The sequence below is a fragment of the Helicoverpa armigera genome, chromosome 15 (genome assembly GCF_030705265.1).
Source record: "Helicoverpa armigera isolate CAAS_96S chromosome 15, ASM3070526v1, whole genome shotgun sequence".
Classification (NCBI taxonomy): Eukaryota; Metazoa; Arthropoda; class Insecta; order Lepidoptera; family Noctuidae; genus Helicoverpa; species Helicoverpa armigera.
This window is the reverse complement of record NC_087134.1, coordinates 1,874,114-1,898,729: the sequence shown is the minus strand read 5'-3', so window position 1 is coordinate 1,898,729 and position 24,616 is coordinate 1,874,114. Positions and strand designations below refer to the sequence as shown.

Below are 24,616 nucleotides of genomic sequence, written 5' to 3'. Positions count from 1 at the left end.
AACTTTGATTGGAATCCAGATTTTTTTTGGTCGAAACTGTTTAGTTTTCATAACAAAGTTCGTCATAATTTTAATTGTCAAAAACCTTATTACCCGCATTGAAAGATATTTTGCTATATGCCAGTAGTATTTTAAAACAGAATCATCTAGCTTCCCGATACATAGTACATTTGTGCCGCGCTGTGGTTGTAAAACTGCTGTAAGAACCCTCTTTATTAAACCCACGATTTACGATTCCTAAACGTTTGGTACGTTTTAGATGGCACACTTTTACAAGCATTGTGTTTTCCCTTCTTAGGATCATTGTTGGTAACTTATAAAGAGTTCCCTGCGCTTTAAGGGTTTTTTTTACTTCCCGCATCAATGGTAAGAAGGATCATTTAATTTGGCCTTCTAATGTGTAAAAAAATATTGCAAATTTCTACCAAAATCTGTAAGATGTGAAAAAGTAATAAATAATTATGCATAGTCGTCAAAAATATAAACTGGACTAGACTGGACCAGTACAATTTGAAGTACAATTTGAGTCCATTCTCTCGTCAATTTTTAAGTAGTAACATTTATCCTATTTTTAACCTACTCCGTTTTGTATTAGATAAGAGTTTAAAGGGTAAGAATACAACAAAATGTTGATTGTTTATTCGTATTCCTAAACAAACTTTCACATTCCAAAGATTCTATCCCTCAAACAATCCTACAACCCAGGCAGTCTAAAAATACCGACTCACTAACTAAAAACAATAAGACTTAAAGCTTGGAACGCTAAACCTTAACTCTAGTACTGAAATCATTCATTTTGTCATCACCGAATGCCCAAATAAATTAAACAGATATTTGTTAACACCATGGAGAACAAAATGACTTGTAGAGATGTCATAACGCGAAATCGTCTAAGAATTTAGGTGTTCGGAGGACGACGATGCCATCGCACAAAATCTCCTAAGAAAGTAGCGCGGCAAAATGAGGGTGTGCGGGGAACGAGGAAAATTTCTGTCCGCCCTTGTACGCCTTCTTTGGACAGGCCTTTTTTTTGGTAATACCAAAAATCATTGACATATCTCAAAGAATCCAAAGTTAGTTCACTCGTATCTGATAGTTTTGGTCATGCCAACTGTGCCGTGTTTGACCTACAAGAAGGGTCCTGACCTACCTGCATTATGTCATCTCTGATCATCTATCCCTACTCCGTGTTTACCATGAAACATTACACTTTCTGGAAAATAAAATGAGGCGTGACCCTTGTTGGAAATAAAATGAATGGTTACCCTTGGAGGAATAAAATGAAGTATGTCGGAATAGATGTGGGGAATTTTATGTTATTGATACTTGGGTTAGAAGGGTGAATTTGCATGCTGATTTTGTACGTAGAGCTTTTGTTTTTTATTTTTCTTTGAGTTCTTTTTTTATGCACTGCTGTGTACTAAGTTTAAGGTTTAGCTTAAAGTAATATTTTTGTCACGCTGTCAACACTATCGCTTATTATTTTTCGTGATTTGAATTTATATTCTTTTTAAAATCAGATGTTTTCTAGTGTTTTCGTATAATGAAAAATTTAATTTACAAAATTCTTTGAACAGTAGTTAATCTTATTAAAATATGCTTAAACTTCTCACTAACAAGGTATACTTAAACAAATAATTAAAATTCCTAGAACTAAATTTTCTAGAAAATCTAGTTAAGCCAAAAAGCCATTAACTAACAATGTTTACCAAAACCTTTTCATCTAATTAAACTTCAATAACAACATTACTTAACTACACACAATATAATATCATTATATTAAGTATATATAACGTAATTATACTTAAGTGAAAACTTACGACGTTTCACCCCTGTTAAGTTAAAGTTATCTTTAAGCATGGAGAACAAAATGACTAGCGGAGTTGCCATAATGGAAAATCTTCTAAGAAAGTAGCACGCCAAAATTCCAAAAATCATTGACAGATGTCTCAAAGAACCCGAACGCCTCGTTAGTTCGTAACTCGTAACTGGTAATTTTAGTCATGCCCACCGTACGTATTTGACCTAGAAGAAAACGAGACCTACCTGCACTATGGCATCTCCGCTCATTCCTTACTCCGTGTCCTAAAGTTATTCCAACTATTTGCAGAATTTCTTAAATTTACACCCTCGGGCAGCACAGCTGAAAGATTAGCTTTTACAAACGACTTAGAAATATAATAATATCGAGTACTAACGCAGATTATTTTAACAGTATTGAAAACTTTGTTTTGTTCGAAACCCCTTTTGAAAAGCATGGTTGAGGTATTGTGTTTCGAAGTTCAAGTTTTGCCTGAAATAGAATTTAAAGGATTTAGTAACTATTTTGAAAGCTGCAGTTTATTAATTTTAGATATAGGTACAAATACTACAGTGTATTTTTGTCGACATATTTTTTTGAAAATCTATAATATCTGAAAGTACCTATAAATTAAACCTACGTAATAGTTTTTAATACATACCATCACGTTAAATATTCTAAAAAAGACATTTTTTATATGTGGTTGCTTTATTTGAATTCGAATTTTATCTCAATTTTAAAATCAAACCAATATTTTTTTGTTTATTTTTCATAAAATAAAATAAACTTACTGTTTACATGTTTTACAAATAAACAGTGTGATTCAGTAGCGGATTTTTAATTAAAAATACATTGGCTGACGCCCACATAACACGCGATAACTTTGTATTTGTAAAGAAGGAATTCTAGTCGTGTTGTTTATTTTTTCTCATTTAGAACATTTTCTTATTACGAGCAAAGATATACGGCGAAATAAGTCTTCTTCTGATTTAAGAAATGGGAAATAATATGTCACATATCTATGAAAAATACCTATATTATTTATAATATGTATAGGTACATACCTTACGGGAGCTAAAGTTAGAATCGGATTCCATAATATACTGTAAAAAAATATTCTACTGGCATATGTGCTTATAAATAGATTTTATTAAATAAAAGCAATTTCGCGGTCTTCTTTATATGCTCAAGGAACTCCTTGATGCCTATATGAAATTATAATATTCTTTTACTTACTACGATTTAAATCTGAATAAGTAATTCATGTTTTTCGAAAATAGTATAATTACTTAGGTACGGGCAAGGAGTTACCTAGGTAATTAGAAACGTTACGTATACAATTATATAAAGTCGAAAAGTATGTTCGTTTGAATACGAGCGCACTAATCTCACGAATCGCTAAACCGATTTGTAAAATTATCCAAGTGTTAGATGTTTCATTTGACGAAGTCTATGGGAAAAAAGCTATCTATCCGTATAGTATATTACACTTTCGTTTCCTGTCTTAGAAACCTATGGCGGAACCCAGTCTAAATAAAAAACAATTATACTGCAACATTTAATAAAAATAAATACCTAACATTATCTCTACTTCCACTTGTTTATATTTATGACAATCGTCTAAAAGAAAACAAAAAACAAAAAGAACAATAACATTAATACATCAAAGGCTGTCTCATTTCAACAAACACGCCCACTTACTTACAAGTTTGTTACAAATAAATCTATGTTACTATACAGTAGTTTATATGTATGAGAATCATAGTTTTTTACCCGACTTTACCTCTTCATAGTCAGGCAAAGAAATTAAAAAAAATATATTTACTCAAACTTGGCTGCAAAACAGCACTTTTCGGCGTCGTCCCAATTGACAGCGATTGTACGATGACACGATGCGTTCTCGTCGTTCGATGAGTTCAAACATACAGATTTCATCAGAGTGTCCTATTTGAACCTCGGAACCTCGCAAGTGAGATCGTGAGATGAAAAACGCATCGCGCCATCGCGCGATCGCTCCCAATTAGGACGACGCCTTCGAATGTCAAAAAAGAAATTACAGAAGACAGCCCCCAAAAGGCCCGCGCTTCACCACTTCCTATATGTTTTTGCTGGGAAGGAGAAATGGTGGAACAAACTCCCCAGCAACACAATTCTATCGTAGTTATTTCTATCACTTATTCAGCTTGAGTGCTGAGCTAAGTTAGCCTCGTTAAGTCACTATTAAGTCATAGTTAGTGAAGCAAATGTAATCCGAATCAAAAGATTGCGTAATGCTTTTATATCTATAGAGTTCCAATTTGTACTGATTGGTATTCTTGTAAAGGCGCTTATATGATAACAGAAGCTATAGTTTTTTTCTTCATCGTACATGACTCATCATCATCATCTCTAGAGCCTTTTCTTAACTATGTTGGGATCGGCTTCCAGTCTAACCGAATGCAGCTGAGTACCAGTGTTTTACAAGGAGCCTATGCGACCTCCTCAACCCAGTTACCCGGGCACCGTACATGACTAATCTGTGCCTATTGTAAGTTCTTGTAAACAAGGGACGATCCGTGCCGCTTACGAACGGCAGACATACGGTAGAGGTTGAGGCAAACCTGATAAAACCAAATACTTGCCAGAACTGTGACTATGTAACTAAGGATGATAAGAGTAAGTAATATTCTAATAGTTTGGCTTCACTCTCAAACAGAAAATAATATGTATTGATAGTGCTGAAATGTAGCCATATTAGCCAACTTCTGATCAATTCATTGTTCTAGCAAAAACATATAAATACACTTCTGGACACATCTATAGGCCCACCTTGTATTTTCAGTTTCGTTTGGTCCTAGCTAATTTTTTATATTAGGTCGAGCAAAAGGTTTGTATGCAGTTTTCAACCTTGCCCATTCACAATTTCATTCAATAGTCTTTTTTTGAATTTCGAATACAGAATTTAAAGAAATAAGAGACAATTTGGAGCCTGCTTGTTGATATCAAACAGTCGATTACTAAGAAAACTTGGTTTTATTGGTTTACTTGGACTTAATTCTTGAAAAAGTGATTGATATCTTTGGTTTTGCAACAAACATTACTTATTCTTTACATTAAGGTGAGGTTCTCTCAATAATCTATGGATACTTCACCTGAAGTCGCCGCCCAAGCTGTGGCACTTATTCAGGCCGGACGCAGCCAAAGAAACGTGAGTGCTCAACTTAATTTAAGTCGATCTGCGGTCTGAAATGTTTATCGGAGGTACCTAGAGACTGGCGGCTTTGTTCGTCGCCAAGGAAGGCCACGATCTCGGGTCACAACTGAAAGGCAGGAGCGATTCATCGTGATGACCAGCTTGAGAAATCGTCACCTTACCTCCATTGAGACACAAAAACAACTTCGCGACTTCCACGGAGTATCTGTGAGTGCTCGAACTGTTCGGAGAAGGTGAAAAGAACACGATATGGTACCACACAAGCCAGCTAATGGGCCCAAACTAACGCGAACCCACCGTACAGCGCGCCTTCATTTCGCACGCAGTCATTTAAATTGGACACAGCAAGATTGGAGCCGTGTTCTCTTTTCTGATGAGTCCAAAATTGTGTTTCATGGCAATGATGGAAGGAAGAAGGTCTACCGACGTAAGGAGAGCGTTTCGCACAATGCTGCTTTGAAGAGATGGTTGCTTATGGCGGTGGCTCAAAGACTGTCTGGGGCGGTATATCCGCGAGCGGCAAAACTCAACTTGAGGTTGTTACAGGACCACGGCTGCCAACATTAAACGCTGAAAGGTACATTCGTGAGTGCTTAGGACCTCACGTGATACCATACGCGGACTATGTGGGCCCAAATTTCCTTTTTATGCATGATAATGCAAGAGCCCATGCGGCCGGCATTGTCAGGGAATATCTTCGGGATGTGAATATCACAGTTATGGACTGGCCAGCCAGAAGCCCAGACATGAACCCCATTGAGCACATGTGGGACAAGCTAAAAAGACGTGTTAGGGCTCGTCAGCCAGTTGCCCAGACGATGCAGGAGTTGAAAATTGCCATAGAAGAGGAATGGGAGATGATCCCTCAAAACTTCATAGAGCGGTTGATAACTCTATGCCTAATCGTATGAGAGCTGTGGTAGATGCCCATGGAAGCAACACACGTTATTAAATTAAACCTTTATTTGATAAAACATGTTTTTTATTCAAAAATCAATTGCCTTTAACGAGGCACATATCCGACTTGTTAAGCGTAGCTCCATGTCGTATGGTATTCTGAATTCAAATTTAAAACAATACGATCGAAAAAGAAGGTAAAATGTATCAGGTTTAAAACTGCATCATCAGTTTTTTTCAACCTAGCAATCATATTTCGGTAGGGGCCATCGTAACCAAAACTCTAAGGTGGGCCAATAGATGTGTCCAGAAGTGTATTATTGCATAAACGTTTTTTAAGCAATTATAATTAGGAATGAAAAATCAAGCCTAAAAAATCCTTTCTCATTAAAATTATTTAAGTAAGTATTGGTATTTAATCATTAATCAAACATAACTTAGCTATCACAACAACAGCTGTTAATTATGACGCCGCCATCTTGAATATTAATGTCAGCCACGAGCCATGAAGTTGAAAAATCAATGAAAGTCACACGAGTAGTGTTTGTGTCACCTAATTGAAGAGGGTATACTTTTTTAATGGAGTTAATGGAAAAAGTCTGGTTCTAAAAATAATGTTTACATAGGTATTAGATTTGTGTTTATTTTCATATATAGATGAGGCCTAGGAGCACACAATAGTTTACTTTTATATATCTTCTATATCTAGCAATTATGTTGGTTTTGGATTCCAGTCTAAGTGGTCGCAGCTGAGTATCAGGTTGTTAGACTTTCTGGCTTCTGGCTACCCGTGAAGACTGCCAAATGTTTAAATGATAGGCGTGACAATTTATAATGCCTCTTGAAACACAATGGATTAGGCGTGAATTGAAAAAATCGGACCTTATCGCAAACCGACCGAATCTAATCTTACAATAGATCGACTCTTACGGCTGTTACTACACAGCAGGCAGCCACGAGCTCCCCAAAACAATTTAAAAAGTCTTAATCATAAATAAAAAAACACCTCTTAATTAAGTTCACCTAACATCAACTAAGTATACACAATATGTAGTAATACGATTATTGTGGCCGTAAGTGTGTAACACCCTTAACATCGCTCAACTTAATATTATATCGTCTAGACGAGGTCAATATGTTATTGAAGTACCAAATAACTAATTCGGGTAAACTTAACCTAAGTGTGCGATAAAATATGGCTCAATTATTTTCGATATAATATTTTGCGAGTATAGATTTATTATAATAATGTTTGAGACTTATGTATGTGGAATATTTTTTTCAATTTTTACCTGGCAAACTTCGATTGATCGAGCGAGATTTTAGAATGTAATGCCGAATTTCCACTAAAATTGTTCGCGATCAAAAAATGTGTACACTGCTAGCATGTGTTTGCGCATGAATGTTGCAATTTCTATAATTTTTTTACTGTTTTGCTACAGCGAGGAGATCAGTAAAAAATATTTTTGAACGTCACACAGACATACGAAGGCATTCAGAGTGTTAGAGTGAACTCAAGAACAGAAAACAGTCGTGCAAGTACCTAGTGAGTTAATAATTATTATGATAGGATGAACACTATAGGTCTTCGATGCTCCTATGCATGATACATAATCCCTTAGATAAAGCTGAAAAAGGAACCGATTTTTCTAGCGTATAGATGCGACCTAATTTCGCTACTAAAAGCAAAATTAGCTCACTCTTTCTATTCGTCACATTTTCACCTTTACTCAGTAACTAGACAGGTTGAGCTCAACACACAGTTTTAAATAAGTATGACTAGCTATTACCCCGAAGAGAAAGCTATTTCTTGCACCTGAAAAAAAGTAGTTGTAAGCTGTACTATTGTCAATTCGTATCAAATTCCGTTCAGTAGTTTTTGCGTGAAAGAGAAATAAACATTTTCATTATACGTTCAAACTTTTAAGTTTACTATATCAGTTTGATACTGTATTTACAAGCAAATAAACTATTAACGTATGACAGCATTTCACCTTGAAATTGACCTTCAAAATAAACCCATTACGTGTACAAGTATTTACTTACTTAATTATTTAATGCGACTTAAAGTCATACAATAACAATGTGATGGGTACAGTCAACTCTCGAACTGTAGGACGATTTGCCGTCCATATTAATATGCGTACCTATGTCATATGCCTAAGTGCTAAGTTATAGTGCTTACCTAGAATAATTACCTTGAAACCTGTTCAGTATCTGAAAGGGTATTTAGTATGATATTCAAATTATTGAAGCGTACATTTTAGGGTTGGTTTCGCTGTGGAGTACAGCTAAGTATAACCAAATATATATTTTTTAATCTTGAAAAATTAATTGTTATGTCTACATTTAGGTGTCAATTAGTACTAAATATTGACTTAACACACCTTACATTACAACATAACCATGTATTTGTTTTGTTCTGATAAACCTACTCGTGCTTTACTAATAAATTATCTTTACCTTTAATATAAGGCATAAATTTTCCTCCATACCTAATTTTAATGATAAAAGCAAATACATACTTGACTGAGCATAAGATAACTAGACACGATTATCTTGATTGGTGAAATCAGACCTAATAATTTCAATAATATTCACGAAATATCGTTCACTGAATTCCAACTCCGGATTAAGTAAATTAGCGAATTTGTACAGAAGTCTAGACGAAATCAATATACACTGAATTCCGTGAAAACGCGAATACCTACCTAAGTTAATTGCTAGTCTAAAAGTACTTTTATACATAGGAGTTTTTTAATACAATGAAGAAGATGAATTCTTGAGAGGATATTTCGAGTAACTCAACTTAATTTACCGTCAGCTACTATTAATAAAAAAACACGACACAAAATAGATGTTGCATTTTTCACGAAAAAAGTTAAATGACTTAAAGTTAAACTGCAGTCGTTCAGTCTCAAGTTTCGAGACAAGATTCCGAATACTGTTCTAAATTAAGATTGTGGAGCTAATTCAATGTAAAGTTTGTTTAATTTCTTCGTTGGCAGATGTTACTTTCCCTTTTTGAGAGCAAAGACTGGCATAATCTTAATTCGTCAGTACTTTTTTATCTTCATAATTCAAAATTAATGGAAATAATTCTGAAGAGGATCCTACCCAGCATAAATAAAGAGATATAAAAGCCTCGTTATAGTTGAAATATTTCAAGGTCATTCACCGAAACCATGGTAGGAGCTAAGCAACATTATTTAAGGTTAATTGCGCTGTGGGTTGAAAGGTCATTGAATTACAAATTCTGTTTCAGGCAAATATTAGTATCGGTACTTAAAAATGTATTAAGGCTCCAGCAGACCGGATGCGTATGCGTAACCACGCGCGTAGTCACGCGCGTAGTTACGGCGTAACCATGAGTTGTAATGTATGGAAATGTATGAGACAGGTCACACCGCTTGCGTAACGTAGACACGCGCGTCGTTACGCAAGCGGTGTGGCCTGTCTCATACATTTCCATACATTTCAACTCATGGTTACGCATACGCATCCGGTCTGCTCGAGCCTTTATGGGAATAGAGCTATTCGAAACAGTTGAACATCATACCACAAATGTATTTTGAAATTCGAAAATGTAAATAAAATGAAGCATTTGTTTTGCGTCGCATTCAAAACGTCAAATAGACTTTAATAATACTTGGAAACAAAGACATCCCTACTCTTTATATTCAGGTCAACGTATAAAAGAACATCAAAGGTAATTAATTTTTAATTACTTTCTTAACAAAACAGCCACTACCTACAGATTATTATTGAACAATGAAGTTGTGAAACTCAGGCCAAAAATGTTGGAGCTAATTTTAAATTCGCAAGAACAATTTACAGGGGTTGCCTATAACGATAAATACAAAGACAAAGGCGTTAACTGACAAGGCAGGGCTTCCTTGAATATAAAATATCTTTTTGTCGACATAAAATGCCTTCCATTCAAGTTTTTAATAACTTTTCAGCAGCTTATTTTCTCAATCGCCTGGGGGTAAATGCTTGGCCTTGAATACAATGTTTGATTGTTCTTTATTGCTTTCAACTAAATGGGGTTTGTTGAAGTCGATTCGCAAATTCAAAGAGTAATCTGAGTGTGAAAATATAGAAGTTTTGTTTACGGAAATACACAGGTATGTATGTAAAAATAATAATACTCTGTATGCAATGATTTCTGGAGATCATACGTACGCTATAATATGTAGGTACATGTTGAGTAGTAGTCAATTGGCTGAGAAGATGAAGATGAGAGAATTATAAATAAATGGATTTTCCTCACAATGATGAGCTGCTTAGAGTGGCTGTTTCCGCCAATAATGCTTAAATTCTAACCCAAAAATCTGTTACCCAAAAAATGCTACAAGAAAACCAAAACCAAAATCCATGTTCCTTTGCCAGTAAATTCCATACAGCCAAGAATGTCTGTATCGTAAGACCACAGCATATAATATCAAATTTTCACCTTGTTTAGCAGAGAGCAGCTAGAAATTTGTAACCGAGGTCTTGAAAGCAGAATCTTGCCGTAAAAGGTACCTTCAAGCGCAGTGCAGTATATGCAGATGGGTACTAAAAGATTTATACTGAAACTAGGTATAAAGTACATGGGAACATAAGTGCTTTTGTCGTTTTTTTGGGAGCTAGCGGATTAGATCTTAGTGGACTACTTCGATTGTTTTAAATGCAATTCGTATTTGGTAGAATGTATGAAATGTTTGTGAACTATTTACTATAAGATTTTTTACATGATAAGCCTCTCATTTATTAGCCAACTTCAAAAAAAGAGGTATTTTATCAGCCTTTAAGTTGTTAATGTTGAGATGTTTTCATTTTAGACTTTTTGACGTCAGATCTGCTGTGTATTGAAAATTTTGACATAAAGAAGCCCCAATATTGCAATTCTATTAAACCTTATAGCAAAGCTGTAATTTTTATAGATGTTGTAAAAAATACTTTCTATGGTTGCACTGTCAGGTATTTTAGTACTTATCTCTCTGTTTCTGTAACATTAAGTTTTCACGTCTACTATATAATTTATCTCCAGCTACCTGACATTTGGCGACAAAATCTGTCGATAGCCTAAAGTAGGTTAGGCAAATGGGTCACTAAATTAATTATTCTTGTCCATATAAAACTAAATGTTGGACCAGACTTATATATTTATTTATTTACAAATGTATCTGATTTCGTGTATATACCTGTAGTTATCTATATATTTTATGAATCTATGTATGTATCGGTTTTCGTGTGTTTATAGTTATCTGATACAGACTATATTAAATGCTTTGACTTTGAATAACTTTGGCGATAATGTTTATTGAATTAATCCTGTATCGATATCTGAAACAATTAGGGATTTGTTAAAAGTCATAAGTCTGAAAAATAGATAGTAAATTGCCATAATTTAGAGTGGAATACTTTACTACAGTTGTCTCTATATCTAACAAGCAACACATTTTTATACTATTAACACACTTTGGGAGTTTACTTTAAAATTTTATGGTAGACAATAGAAAATACTTAGTTTGTATTCATAGTCAAGTTACCTATCTATTAGCTAGTCTGGCAGCCACATAACTTCCCTCCTTTTAGAAAATACAATATTATTTGATACGTTCAGTGATATGTAAAATTACCATAGCCCTAAGGCTATACAGACGCCATATTTAGAAGTAGGGTGCAGTAACTAGCAATTACAAACTAAAAGACAAATAGTTTTCGCAGCCATTTTCACAGATATAGTGCGTGCCGATAAGACAAAGAAAAAAATGAATCATTTTGATTAATAGGCTGACACTCCCACAAAACACTGCGAGTGTGTGCAAAAATTTTCATAAATATCCATACTAATGTTATAATATGAGTGTTACTCGATTACACTTTCAGGGCAAACATCATCATCATCATTGTCATATTGCAGTCCACTACTAAACGTAGGCTTCCTTTAATGAGAACCAACCATCATGGTCTTAGGCAGCACGGGATTAGATAAACGTTCATATTTATATGTATAGACAATCGGCAATAACTCAATGGTTTAACCATGGAAACCTGGTGGTGGAAATTTCATACATTGCACTGTTGACATAAACCCATACCACTAATTGCAAGACCCAAGTTCATTGATAAGCAATTTTTGAAGTAAACGCTTGAGAAAAACGAACTTGAACTTCGACAAAACTAGGTACACTGCTAATAGGCAAGAAAAAAGGGAAATGTGTCACTTTTTATCAAATAAACAAAGTAGGTGCTTCCTTTACTTACACAAGTAAAAACTCAGCAAATAGTTAACCGTACTACCTATTACGTAATAGAAACAGCCCCCGCTTATCAAAACATCCCTAATGACACCACACCCGCCTATGAATATTGCAAATTTCAATGAATATTTATTCGTATTAAACTATGAAATGGTAATAGAGGGCCCTAAGCAAACGTATTCGTATTTTGAGCAGCCTGGTTAGCCAAATAAACTGATAATAAAATGTGTAGCTGAATTTTTGGGTATAATAAGGTTTTTGAGGACTGTTTTCTTTGAGGGGTTTTGTTAGAAAAATATTGAAGTTGTAATGTTTATTTAGAGACGATAACAATATAGTGATAGTTATTATAGATCGTACTTGGTCAAAACTGGTCACTCATCCGTAGTATGACCGCGGCAAGCACTAAAAACTTCAATGTGCATTTTGCAAATATTTAATAAGGCATATGATACTTGGCTGCTATCTCTAATTATAAGTCCTAAGTTGAAATCTCATCTAAGTTTTTTTACAAAATCAATACTTAATTTCCCTAGTTAGTAGATAGTGTTCAATGGCACAGTTTTTAACACAAAGGTAAATAAACCATACGTTGTTTATAAGGTTAATGACCTTAAAACTCCATCAAAGACTAATTACTATAATCACTAATTGAAACCGAGAACTAGGTTAAGTACAAAATAATAACACGTACAATGTTTAAAAGAAAATTATAGTCATTGCGGTATATTGAAACTTTAACTCTAGGAGTATCCACACACTACACACTTTTAGTCGGCCGCTAGTTTTTTTGGGCACATAAATCAGAATGAAGATGAATGGTAGTACGCACATTTCAAGATCAGGTATTTTGCCGGTATCAGTCCCACTGAAAACTGCGATTAAAAGCAAGATTTTCTTTTAAAAAATTGTGCCCAACAATCGTGGTGGGACAACTGTTAGCCGACTGTTTGATCTGCAGTGTGTAGGCTACTCTAAGAGTAATGTAGGCTAAAGTAAATAAAAATGTGAAACCGACAGTTTTCGAGGAAATTGTACGATACGTTGGTAATAAAATTTTAACGGTGAATTAAAAAGAGTGATGGTAACTGAGTGTTCGTACACACAGCGCCATCTACGTCACATGGCTGAGAGTTATAACCGTTAAAAACAATATAATATCATCACTGATGATTTCTTATAACTCACTTCATTTTCTTAAAGAATTACCCAGAAAAAAAAACACTTTTTATAGTCCAGTTTACGTGATACAGATTAGACTAAATAGTATTGCCAACTTCAAGCTACCACAAACGCTTCTGTATTTCAAATTAAAATACACGATCCCAGCAATGAAACTAAGCTGAGTACTCAGCATTTTCTCACTAGAAAAACAATAGAATCCAAAACTAAAAACGCCTTCACATAAAATCCAGTCCTACACTATGAACTTCCTTGCAAAAAAAAGTACCCAGCATAAACAGTGCAGCAACTCCGTCCCATATTATCAAGACTTGGCAAGTCCTGAGACAAACAGGCCATTCTTACAAGAGTATAATGAGAGCGCCTAAGAGATTATGTTCCTCGTAAGACTAGCTAGAAACACCGATATTTGAGTAAATTCAGAATTTCCCCTAGAGGTCAATAAAATTTCACCAGTTGTAAACCAGTTTACGTGATACAGAGACTTCATAATATTGCCAACTTCAAGCTACCACAAACGCTTCTACCCTAAAATTAATACGATTGCGCAATCCAGTACGCACTAGGAAAACAATAGAATCCAAAACTAAAAACGTCTTCTCATAGCAGTTACTCCACTATGAACTTCCTTGCAAAAAAAAACTACCCGTCCCATAATATCAGGCTCAGCAAGTCCTGAGACAAACAGGCCATTCTTGCAAGAGTATAATGAGAGCGCCTAAGAGATTATGTTCCTCGTAAGACTAGCTACTTCGCTAGAAGCACCGATATTTGAGCTTAACCTGCTATAATACACTGTAATGCAGCGAAACCGGGTCAGTTGCTGTATTGTTAATTTTAATATAAGCCAGAATGTTTTATTTTAGTACATGGTGTATTTTTAAAATAATGAGGCGATTTAGAAGATCTTACATGATATTTTAAAAGCTACATTGAATTTTTGAAATAATAGTCATTTTTGTAAGTGACCTTAATTTAATGCTACTAAGGTTAAGTATAAATAGTAGGTACATACATAATAGCGTATACCGTATACTTATTCGAAAGGTTAACTTATAAATTCAGTCATAACATTATGACAAAAAATCGCGTCGCTTATTTTTCGTACCCTTCATACTAATATCACATGTAAATAAAAAATATGATTTGTATTACCATCACGTCACTACCAATATTACATTCGCGAGCAGAATATCTGGGTCAGTCATGCGGTTTTTTATTTATTCAAAAAGAATACAAATTCAAAGTTTTCAAGATATTGAGTTTCAAGTCTATCAATTTATTACATATTCTGGCAAAATTCTGGGAACACGACCTTTTTTGATAAAACTATCAGTTTTCTCGCAACTTTGGCTATGCTTTTCGTACATTTTTTGGGGTAAAAAGTCTATGTCATATCGTGACCCATAAACAATTTCTATGCAAAAATGTCGTGTGGATCCGTTGTTCCGTTACTATGTGAGAGGACGAACAGACACACTTTTAGATGTATAGAGTTATATGTATTCATAGAATATTATATGTGTTGAAAGGAAGTCATTTTTGGTGCCAAATAGAAGGCAAACTGCTTCCTTTAACCAACTGTGTAAAAGTCAGTGCTCGTCAGTGTTGATACAACTTACTAGACTGATAGGCTATATGTAATTCTATAACTAATAACCACGTAAACCAACACTAGTCACATCATAATGACCGTTTTAAATAAAAAAAATGACTGTCAAAACACCACAACATAAAGTATTGCTTATCCTTAGAGATCGACTAGAAAACTAATCCACTAATATTGTCGACATGATTATCAAAAGATTTTGATTTTGCTAATTTCAAATTAAAAAACGTGATAAGTGAAACTTGGCACACATACTTATGTATTTTAAATTTCCTTTTCTGCATACCAAACCAAACATATATAGGTAACTAAAATCAATCAAACTTAGTTTATTATTTTTGCACAGTCACTGTGTCATTATCAAGCTATTTATAGATAGTTTACAGTTTCACAGCTGTCAGTTTTCTCATGCTAAACCATTGCACGAGCATCGATCAATGCTTGTTCGAAGGGACATTCCTGCCGGGGCTGCGGGGGTGTTCGAAAGAGTTAGCGCGGCCCTGGTATATGAAGGGGTTAAGAAGAAACAATGTGAGTTTTAGTCAAAAAGAGTCTGATCCTTCCTTACAGTGCACACTGCTGGACCCATAGTGGGCCCAACCAAAAAAAGAGGGAATAATCGATTTTAGACATGTTTAGACCAGGATAAAGAATCCAAGATAGAACATATCTACATCAAACTTTGAAAAAGGTCGAACACGATAATTTTTCTTCACCGACAACTCAGCACTTATAGGTACTTATTACGTAAAGATACTTTACATACTTATTAACAGGTATTACGAGTATTACCAGGTTTCGAACCTACTATACCTAAAATACCACTTCTACAATCCCTTACTATGACATTACTGTCACTAACTTGTAATCCAAATGTCCATGTTACTCTTGCTTCTATACCATAAAATCAACCGAAACAAAAGAGTATCACACACTGCCTCACACTACGCTCCTATCAACTACGTTTTGCAAAGCCGACCGTAATAAGTACTACGGCTTGCGTGCAAAACTTAGTTGTATTACGCGTCAATGACGATGAACCAATGATGTTACCAACCCGCATTGAGCAAGCGTGGTGAATAATGCTCAATCCTTCTCCGTGTGAGAGGAGGCCTGTGCCCAGCAGTGGGGCGATAAAAGGGCTGTATCAGTAATAATGATACGCGGTAGTGTGAGATCCGCCTATGAGTCCTTCGAAGCGATAGTCCGTTCTTAGCGCTAATCTCATAGCTATAGTTTAAGTTTAAGCTCTGACGTAGCTCAAATGACGTTACTAAAGTTCAGTTCAAGACTTCAAAAGTCTTACGACTTAAATAGATTATGTGCATTAAGCTTTTTGAATATATAAAAGACTATTCTACCCTGCGGTTTTGTCTGCTATTTGTACCCATTTTGTAGTAACTAGTCTGATGTAGGTCCCTATTAAAATGTTTTTGAAAAGCATTTTGTCGCTAAAGGGATTAGGGCCCACGCAAAAACTTTTATACAACTATGGATTAGGGTTCTACGTGACTAAATTGTTAACAATACCCATTCATTCAAAATCCTATTTAACTTTATTCTCTCTATACTCTTTTTACCTAAAGGCACGAGTATTAACAAAATAGTAGGTCAATAGCTTAAAATATCATCTGTAATTTCATAACAGTCGAGTACCTAAATATGAAAGAAGAAAATATTCACACACAAGTATACGTATAAATGAAAAGAAATAAAGACAATAAGACTGCCGTGAAAACTCCAGCTATATCGAACAAAACCGTATTGAATTTCTGCTTCCTCTCGAAGTAATTTTGTCGAGAACAATCAATGTCAATGCATCAAATCTGAATCGAGTGACGAAAATATAAGAATCGAGAGAACGAATCAAACGTGGGTATATTGGGAATGTAATGCGAATCGACTGTACCTTCAGACAATTGGAAAAGAGACTCGATTTTATTCGTGAAAATTGGTGAGTAAGGTCTTAGAAAAGATTACGTGTAATGTGGTAAGTCAATGTGTATGTCACACGCGTTTTTCATTTATAAAAAAATAAAAACTGTGACAGGTTTTTTAAGTAACATGTCAAAGAAATATACCTCGCTTTAGAAGGATATTAATTCTGACAAGCACCCATAAATAACCTCGCAAAAAATCTACCACAATATCATTAACATAATATAAAAGAGAGAAGTGTCTTATAAAAGTAAATAAAAGTGTCAAAAGTACTATAAGAGAGAACAATCTACATAATTTCATCAAACCATGTTCAAGACCTGCGGGAAATTTTAAACTGTATAAATTAATTAAAAGCTTTTCTGCAATCGTAAAAGAAAATTTTTGTCCATAAAGACGTTTAGCGCTACCATTAACTAATCATACTTATCATTAAAAAGTATGCATACCATTTTTCCGAACCATCAAACGGGCTTATCGGCAAACACGTAAATACTTGTATCCAACACACACATCATTTGAGTACTTCACAATTTAATTCACACATACGTTACGAACTACACACCAAATAAACCACATACACCGAAATATGAACAGTACTGGCTACGAGCCGCTACGTGAACTACGAGCGGCCGGTGCTACGAAACTGCCGCTACGGCGCGGTACGAAGTTAGCCGAAGGTCGGCGGAGAGAGCCGAGCGCGTGCTGGGGGAGCGAGGCGAATTTCGCTCAGTCTTTCATATTTTATATCGGTCGGGCTGGAGCGGAATTACAGAGTTTGCTCGGGTGGGTTTTTATAGCGTAACGGAACCATAGCGGCTGCCTGCCATTCTATTTCGTAGGTATTTTTTCGAGTCGCGAATTTTTCTACATTATTGTTTGGTGCTTAGACAACTTGTGATTTTAATAGCGTGACGTAGTACAAAGGTTCCATTCACTGACGTTTGATGTTATTGTAACGACCAAGAATTATTGTAACGCATGGTCGGAGGTAAATTCAAATTTAATGACCTTTTTGGCCAAGTTATTGTGTTTAGCGAGGCTAGTTTCGAAGAATCACGTGTTTTGTTGCTTTATTCTGAATTGGGTGTTTTGTTCGGGATAAAAAGTTCCTAGAACTGTTGCTCACGTACTGATTAGATAAGTACTTGGAAATTAAAATATAGGATTCTTTCGTGGAATGATATAAACTGGTTTATAAAACTGCTTTGAAAAAACTTAACATTTTTTTTTCATAATTATTAAAATTATTTAAAGAAAAATTTTAATCGTTTTTGACTTATATTGCTGCCATCGTTTATATCATTTTCGATGTTTTTTTTTTAAATTACAAATAAATGATTTTTATTTTGATTTTCAAATCAAAATCTTAATATACTCTCTAGTTACAAAATCACATTCAGTAAGTAAAACGATCCGTTTTTTTCGACATAGGAACCGGGCTTACTCTGTCTCAATTGAAATCTCGATAGTTTCTCAAACAGATGAGACTAAAGACTAGTAATCGATTTGCCGAAGTTATTCCACTATTTGTGGAGAACTGAATTTCAGGTTTTCTAAAGAAAAGTTTCTCTTCACGATTTAGTACAGGAGTCCATTTTTTAAAAATTACCGGTACATCTAAAAACTGTATAAATAAAATAAAAATAAATTTATAAAAAAACATAGTTCAACATGTACAAATACAAATAGCTCAGTTGTAATAGCAGTAAATAAATCTTAAAAATAATAATCATAGGAAAAAAATATCTCGACGAATTGAGAACCTCTTACTTTTTGGGAAGTCAGTTAAAAATAACAGATACATCTAATACGAAAACTATTTTTTTATTCACCAGGGCTAACCAACGCACCTTAAAATAGCTATAATTGATATAAAGGTCACCCTGTTTTGGAAATATCTTTGATAAAAGCCCTTAATATTGATAAAACATTCTGTAACTGACGTTTTCACCCTCATTTAATAGTTTGTTTATGCCATATGATACGGAAGTAAGGCGGATCACACACTACCGCACATCACATCTTCCAACCACATTTGTATATTATGGTCGGAAACGTTTTGATATAGAATGACAAATCATAAAATAAATTAAATATAAAAAGGTAAATTCAATGCAGACAGAAAGTTGGCACTTTTTGGGGGTAAATTTTACAAAATACAGCAACAAAACGCCCATCTTTCAACACCTTCTCCAACACTATTCCATGTGTATATACCTAAATATATATAGTATGAATGTCATTGTATAAGCATAAATTTCATTTTTATGTACCGGGATACCTTCAGGGTATCTATTTCAAATAATCTGGCAGCTAATAAAGAACCGTTTGTACTTTAGTTCATCTAAAACACACTGACGTCTCACCTACGAATGTGTTCGAGCATTCGTCGCACGCATGGTAGTGTGAGATCCACCTAAGAATAGGCCACCCCATATCTTCTATGGGGTTGTCACCGGAAATTAAGGGACGGTATCTCACACATGGACAAAATCTACCTTTACCATGGCAATGCTATTATGATTGCCTTCAAAATACTCGACTTGTTTTCATTCACACTCACGCTTATATAATTGCCTGCATTTATCTTCGAGTATTTTGTAAAAGAAAATATGTTTTCTAGCGTCAGTATAGTATTTACTGTTTACTAATATGGGTCAACAACCAAGTATTTAACTTCTGCATCATTTATATTTATATATTAGTTTACTTTTATATGGTTCAGTAAATGTTTACTTTAACACCGTCTTGCCTCATCACGGAAAACAAATATTTGACTCATCACAACCGCGCCTCGCTTTATCGTATTCGCAATTAAATAAAGCTTTGTTAACAGCTCATCATAACTTTGTTTATATCATTAAGAAATATTGCCTATTTCATCTTTGTACACATACTTTCTTAATTCTGACACTAAAACATGTTCATACACTAGTGTCTTGCCTCATCACACCTCACAAATCCTTGCCTCATCACTACACTGACTCAGCATTTTCCTCGTCCTCGTCTCGCTGTCCTCAATTACAGCAGAGCTCATTGACAGCTCACCTGGGGGATGACTTGTGTACACGACAACCAATCATAAGTATACACAATTATTATTTCTTTCAATCCTTTCCTTAAACTTACAACATGTTTATTTCAACACGGTCATCATCATCATCATCATCATCATCAGCCTATCGCAGTCCACTGCTGGACATAGGCCTCTCCAAGTGCACGCCACTGAGATCGATTTTCGGCTTCATCACACCAGAGAAATGTTTGCCTCATCACACCAAACAAATCCTTGCTTTATCACAACAGTGGTTCAGCATTTTCCAGCTCGTTGACAGCTCACCTGGGGAATAACTTGTAGATACAATCACCAATCGTTTGATCCAACATCATTGTCAAAGAAAAACTATGTCCTCTCATTATACATTCTTTCTTTATCCATATACTAAAACATTTACTTTAACGCCGTCTTGCCTCATCACACCACACGAAACCTTGCATCACTACAGTGACTTAGCATTTTCCTCGTCCTCAATTACAGCAGAGCTCGTTGACAGCTCACCTGGGGGATGACTTGTGCACACGATCGGCAATTGTTTTACGAATGCGGTAGGACGGGGAGGGGGGACTGGACTGTTCGCGAGATGTAAAGGTTACAGATTTAGGTGTTGCTAGATGTGGTTAGTTTTGTGGTGAAATAGAATGAATATTACGAAACAATGAATTATGGTTGTGACAGATTTGTGCTCTAGTTGGATTTTGAGTAAGAGCAGTATTTAGCAAAGTCCTTTCACGTGAATTTACGATTGTCCAGTTAACATTCATACTTGCATCTTAACTTTTTACGAAGTTTTTGGTAGTAGGAATTTCGGAATGATAAACAAGTAGTTCTCCCCATCTTCTACAATACTTCTTCATGAAAATTTTCCGGGGACAGTTTTTAAGTTTTCACTCAACACGACTTGGTCACATGCTGTCGTTGCAGCGTTATCACTCAACATTTTTCTCTGGCCACATACGCTCAATCATTCAAAAGGCTGCGCTCGTCACTTCTAGCAGCACCTTCATCTGTACGTGCGTCAGTGAGGCGTAAGGGCGGTGACAGAGAATCGACTAGGTTTGCCTCGAGGCGAGGCGACACCGGCACGACACCGATTAGTGTGCACTGCAGTGTAAAGTTTCAGGCGACAAAAAATATATTTTTTGTAACTTAAATCTTTTACGTCAAAAATATATTAATCATCTATAATAGTCATTTAAATTTACTATTTATGAAATCAAGAAATGGTAGTAGAAGCTATTAAAAAGGGTGTATTGTAGTATAATAAATGTATTGGAAAACAAAGAAGTATATCTTATTTTCGTACAATGCATGGTTGGTCAACAAAAATCATTTCTTACGTAACTTTCACACTTGGGATGGGTTTAAGTTGTTTGCTATTAGAGATAGAGTATCTATTTTATATATTTTTTTAAAGTTAGCTATCAAATTAAGAGGGTAAATAAATAAGGGGTATTTAACTTGGCAACAGGAAAATACCTTACGTATAAGAAAAAATACTTGTCTCGCGTATCTCTACTCTTATCATTTATTTACCTTATAAAACCGTTGAGGCTCACTATTAATATCAGTTTACCTTTATAACAGCAACCGCAGATAAGTTTCATGTCAGGGCTATGTTTTGTCATAATTTCAAAACGGATATAACTTTGAGACGCTTACCCACAGCTAGGAATTTCTTGGAAACACCCTGTTGTTAGATATCTAATCTGAACTGAAATGTTTTCTTGTAAGAGTTTTGTGTTATTAAATAAGTGGGGCTATATAACTCAACTTCAATATGTAATAAATTAATCTTTATGTACTTAACAAATTTTATACGTAAATGTGAAATAATGATGTTAAAAGCAAAAGTGACTGAGCCTGACACGCTTAAACTACTGAAGTAGTCATTTCAGTTGCATTTGGTTTGCAGATAGTCTAGAATCTAAGAAAAGACGAAGGCTACTTTATCCACGTGTACGGAGTATTGTTTTGTCATAATTTCAAAACGGATATAACTTTGAGACGCTTCCCCACAGCTAAGGATTTCTTGGAAACACCCTGATACCTAGCTTGTTAGATATCTAATCTCAACTAAAATGTTTTGTGTTATTAAATAAATACATGAGGCCGCCAAGTAAGTATTGCTTTCCAACTTGACATTGATATGTACAGCTATGTAATAAAATCTTATCTGACTAATTTCATATGTAAAAAGGAGAGTTTCTTTACCAAAACATATGTGAAATAATAAATTCCCTGTTTGTCGGGCTTCCAGGAAAAAACTGCCAATTTTAAGACAGACAATCGAAATTTAATATAGAGGTAGTCTAAGAATAGAGATAGGTTACTTTTTATCCGAGTGCGTGAAGATAGTGTTTTGTCATAATTTCAAAACGGATATAACTTTGTGACGCGGCTTCCCCACAGCTAAGGATTTCTTGGAAACACCCTGATACCAAGCTTGTTAGATATCTAATCTGAACTAAAACGTTTTCTTGTTTACAAGTTTCTTATTATTAAATATGTACCTATGTATCTAAGTCCGTCAAGTATTCAGCTAATATTTATGTAAATATTAAAGTTTGTTTTTGTGAAAAACGTGGTTACATCTGCATGTTTGACTTTCCATGAACCTGAGATATAGGTAAGTATTTTTTGCAACAAAAAGAATATATAGGCACAAGCCAAAAGCTGTTTAAAAATAAAAATTAATATAACGTGTCGGTTTGTTACTCGTTTGTAAGTGTACTTTATCTTCTTTGCTCATCAATTAATACAAAGTCTTGAAATGCTTTATCATATGTATAATTAGAATTTCAATGCAACTCAATTAAATCTGTAATATTACACCAAAACTCAAGCACTGAAAATAGCCTCAGGTTTCTCTTAACTGCAAAATAACTTGCATGAATACCCTCAATTCACAATTATGCATTGTTTATAATAAACTTTGACCCCCATTGTCTACAGTTATATTAACTAACTTACATACAAGAGTATGAATCATATTCATAATAAAATATACGAACAATACAGTAAAGCAATTTCGCATACGTTACATATCTTGACAATACCAATTTGTTACTAACAACTATAAATAAACGAAATTTTAGACAAATTAAGCACTTTATTCGGACATACGGGTAGAAAGTTTGGCTGAGCTCTGTTTTGTAACTTCCCTATATTATGACAATTAATCCTTACCAATATTGAAATGTGAAAAAATATGTTTGTGAAATTATATGTGTGTCATGCTAAAACGACTGAAATTATTGAGATGCAATTATTTACAGATATATCAGAGATGGACGCTGACGGTGGCAACCATAGCCTTTATTATTCCGGTAATAGAGTAATTCCAAATAGACACAGGTGCAACTCAGTTAAATCTGGTTCGAATGGAAGTGAACAGCAAAATTGTTAAGAAAAAGCAAGGCTGTAAGCAACTAACTAATGATAAACTGAAGCCCTACCAAGTCAAGTAAATTCTCCATCATCCACCATTCATCCTGTAACAGCCACCATGTCTTAGTGGGATATCAGCATCTTCCAACCCTTAATGACAAGATGGTCACCCATCCACGAACCGACCGCAATATGCATTGCTTGACCTTATGAGCGATCGGCCACAGGTTCTTTAGCATAGTAATTTACATAGAAAAAACTTACTATAGTTCGGCCGTTCAGAGAATGCGTTCCTGACACCTATCAGTTAGTCAGGACTAGTGATGGGCACAACATAACACTGAGTTCGTTACCGTTCCGTTTTAAATTGGCGGAATCATTTAAAATTTATATTTTAGTTATTTAAGTGGAAACCAAAAAAAAGGTAATATTCATATAATAAAATCGTTTTATTTATTCTTTGTTACAAAGTTACAATCTGTATTTCTATGCAATAAAGTAAGTACATTGAATTGAATGTGCGTACAGAATGTTAATCAGACTCCGATTCGCTTGAGGAGGTGGTGTCTTCATCATCATCTTCGCCTACGTGTATATTACGTGTATATTAGGTATTATCAATAACAGAATCAATCCTGCTATCTCGGTCAAAATCTTCCAAAATCAGGTTTTTAGAGCTCTACCTCACTGGGACGCCATGGCGACGTCGCCAGCGGCACAGGTCTGGCTACTTCTGGCATCCAAATGTCGCCAAGTCGAGTGGCCATGGCGTCTCGACAGTCAATTGTTTACGTCGTCGCTCAAGAAATTGCAAGCTGACTTTCGACCACATTGGCGACTGTGTGAGGGAGGTGCGCTTTACCGTGTACATTATAGTGGCTACTGTGGCCACGTCGCCAAGTTGCCACGGTAGCCAGAAGCCACATAGGGAACTGTAGCTCGTGGCCACGCCTCCAATTTGGCGACGTTACCAAACCGTCGCCAAGTGAGTTAGGTTCCATACATTTCAATACTAACTGCTTGGATACGTAGCCGCGACGTCGCCATTGGCGTCCTAATGAGGCAGGGCACTTAGTCTTAGCGCACGAAACTACTATTTAGCGTCACAAAATGACGGCCCATGATGCCATTTGGGGTTACCATTTTCAACCTAAATATAAAAATGCTACTTTCTTTCGCGCGTTCAGTTTGATCATAGTTTTATTTTTATATTTCATAAAAGTTATCCTACTTATAGTCCATTATTTTCAAATTCTTAAAAAGAAAAACAAAACGTATTATTTTATATTATAAG

The 24,616-nt window shown here is 35.1% G+C and overlaps 1 protein-coding gene across 2 annotated transcripts in view; it reads right to left on the bottom strand.

Annotated features, from left to right (window-relative positions):
- The window catches only part of LOC110373961 (hemicentin-2), a 274,475-nt gene extending 256,958 nt beyond the window's left edge, over positions 1 to 17,517 (bottom strand). For both annotated transcript variants that reach the window (XM_049844850.2, XM_021331462.3), the window contains exon 1: positions 17,321 to 17,517. Coding sequence is in view for 1 of the 2 variants with exons in the window: in XM_021331462.3 (XP_021187137.1) it covers positions 17,321 to 17,323 (3 nt within the window). In the remaining variant the exon portion in view is untranslated. The remainder of the gene's footprint in view (positions 1 to 17,320) is intronic.
- Between the last annotated feature and the right edge of the window lie 7,099 nt (positions 17,518 to 24,616).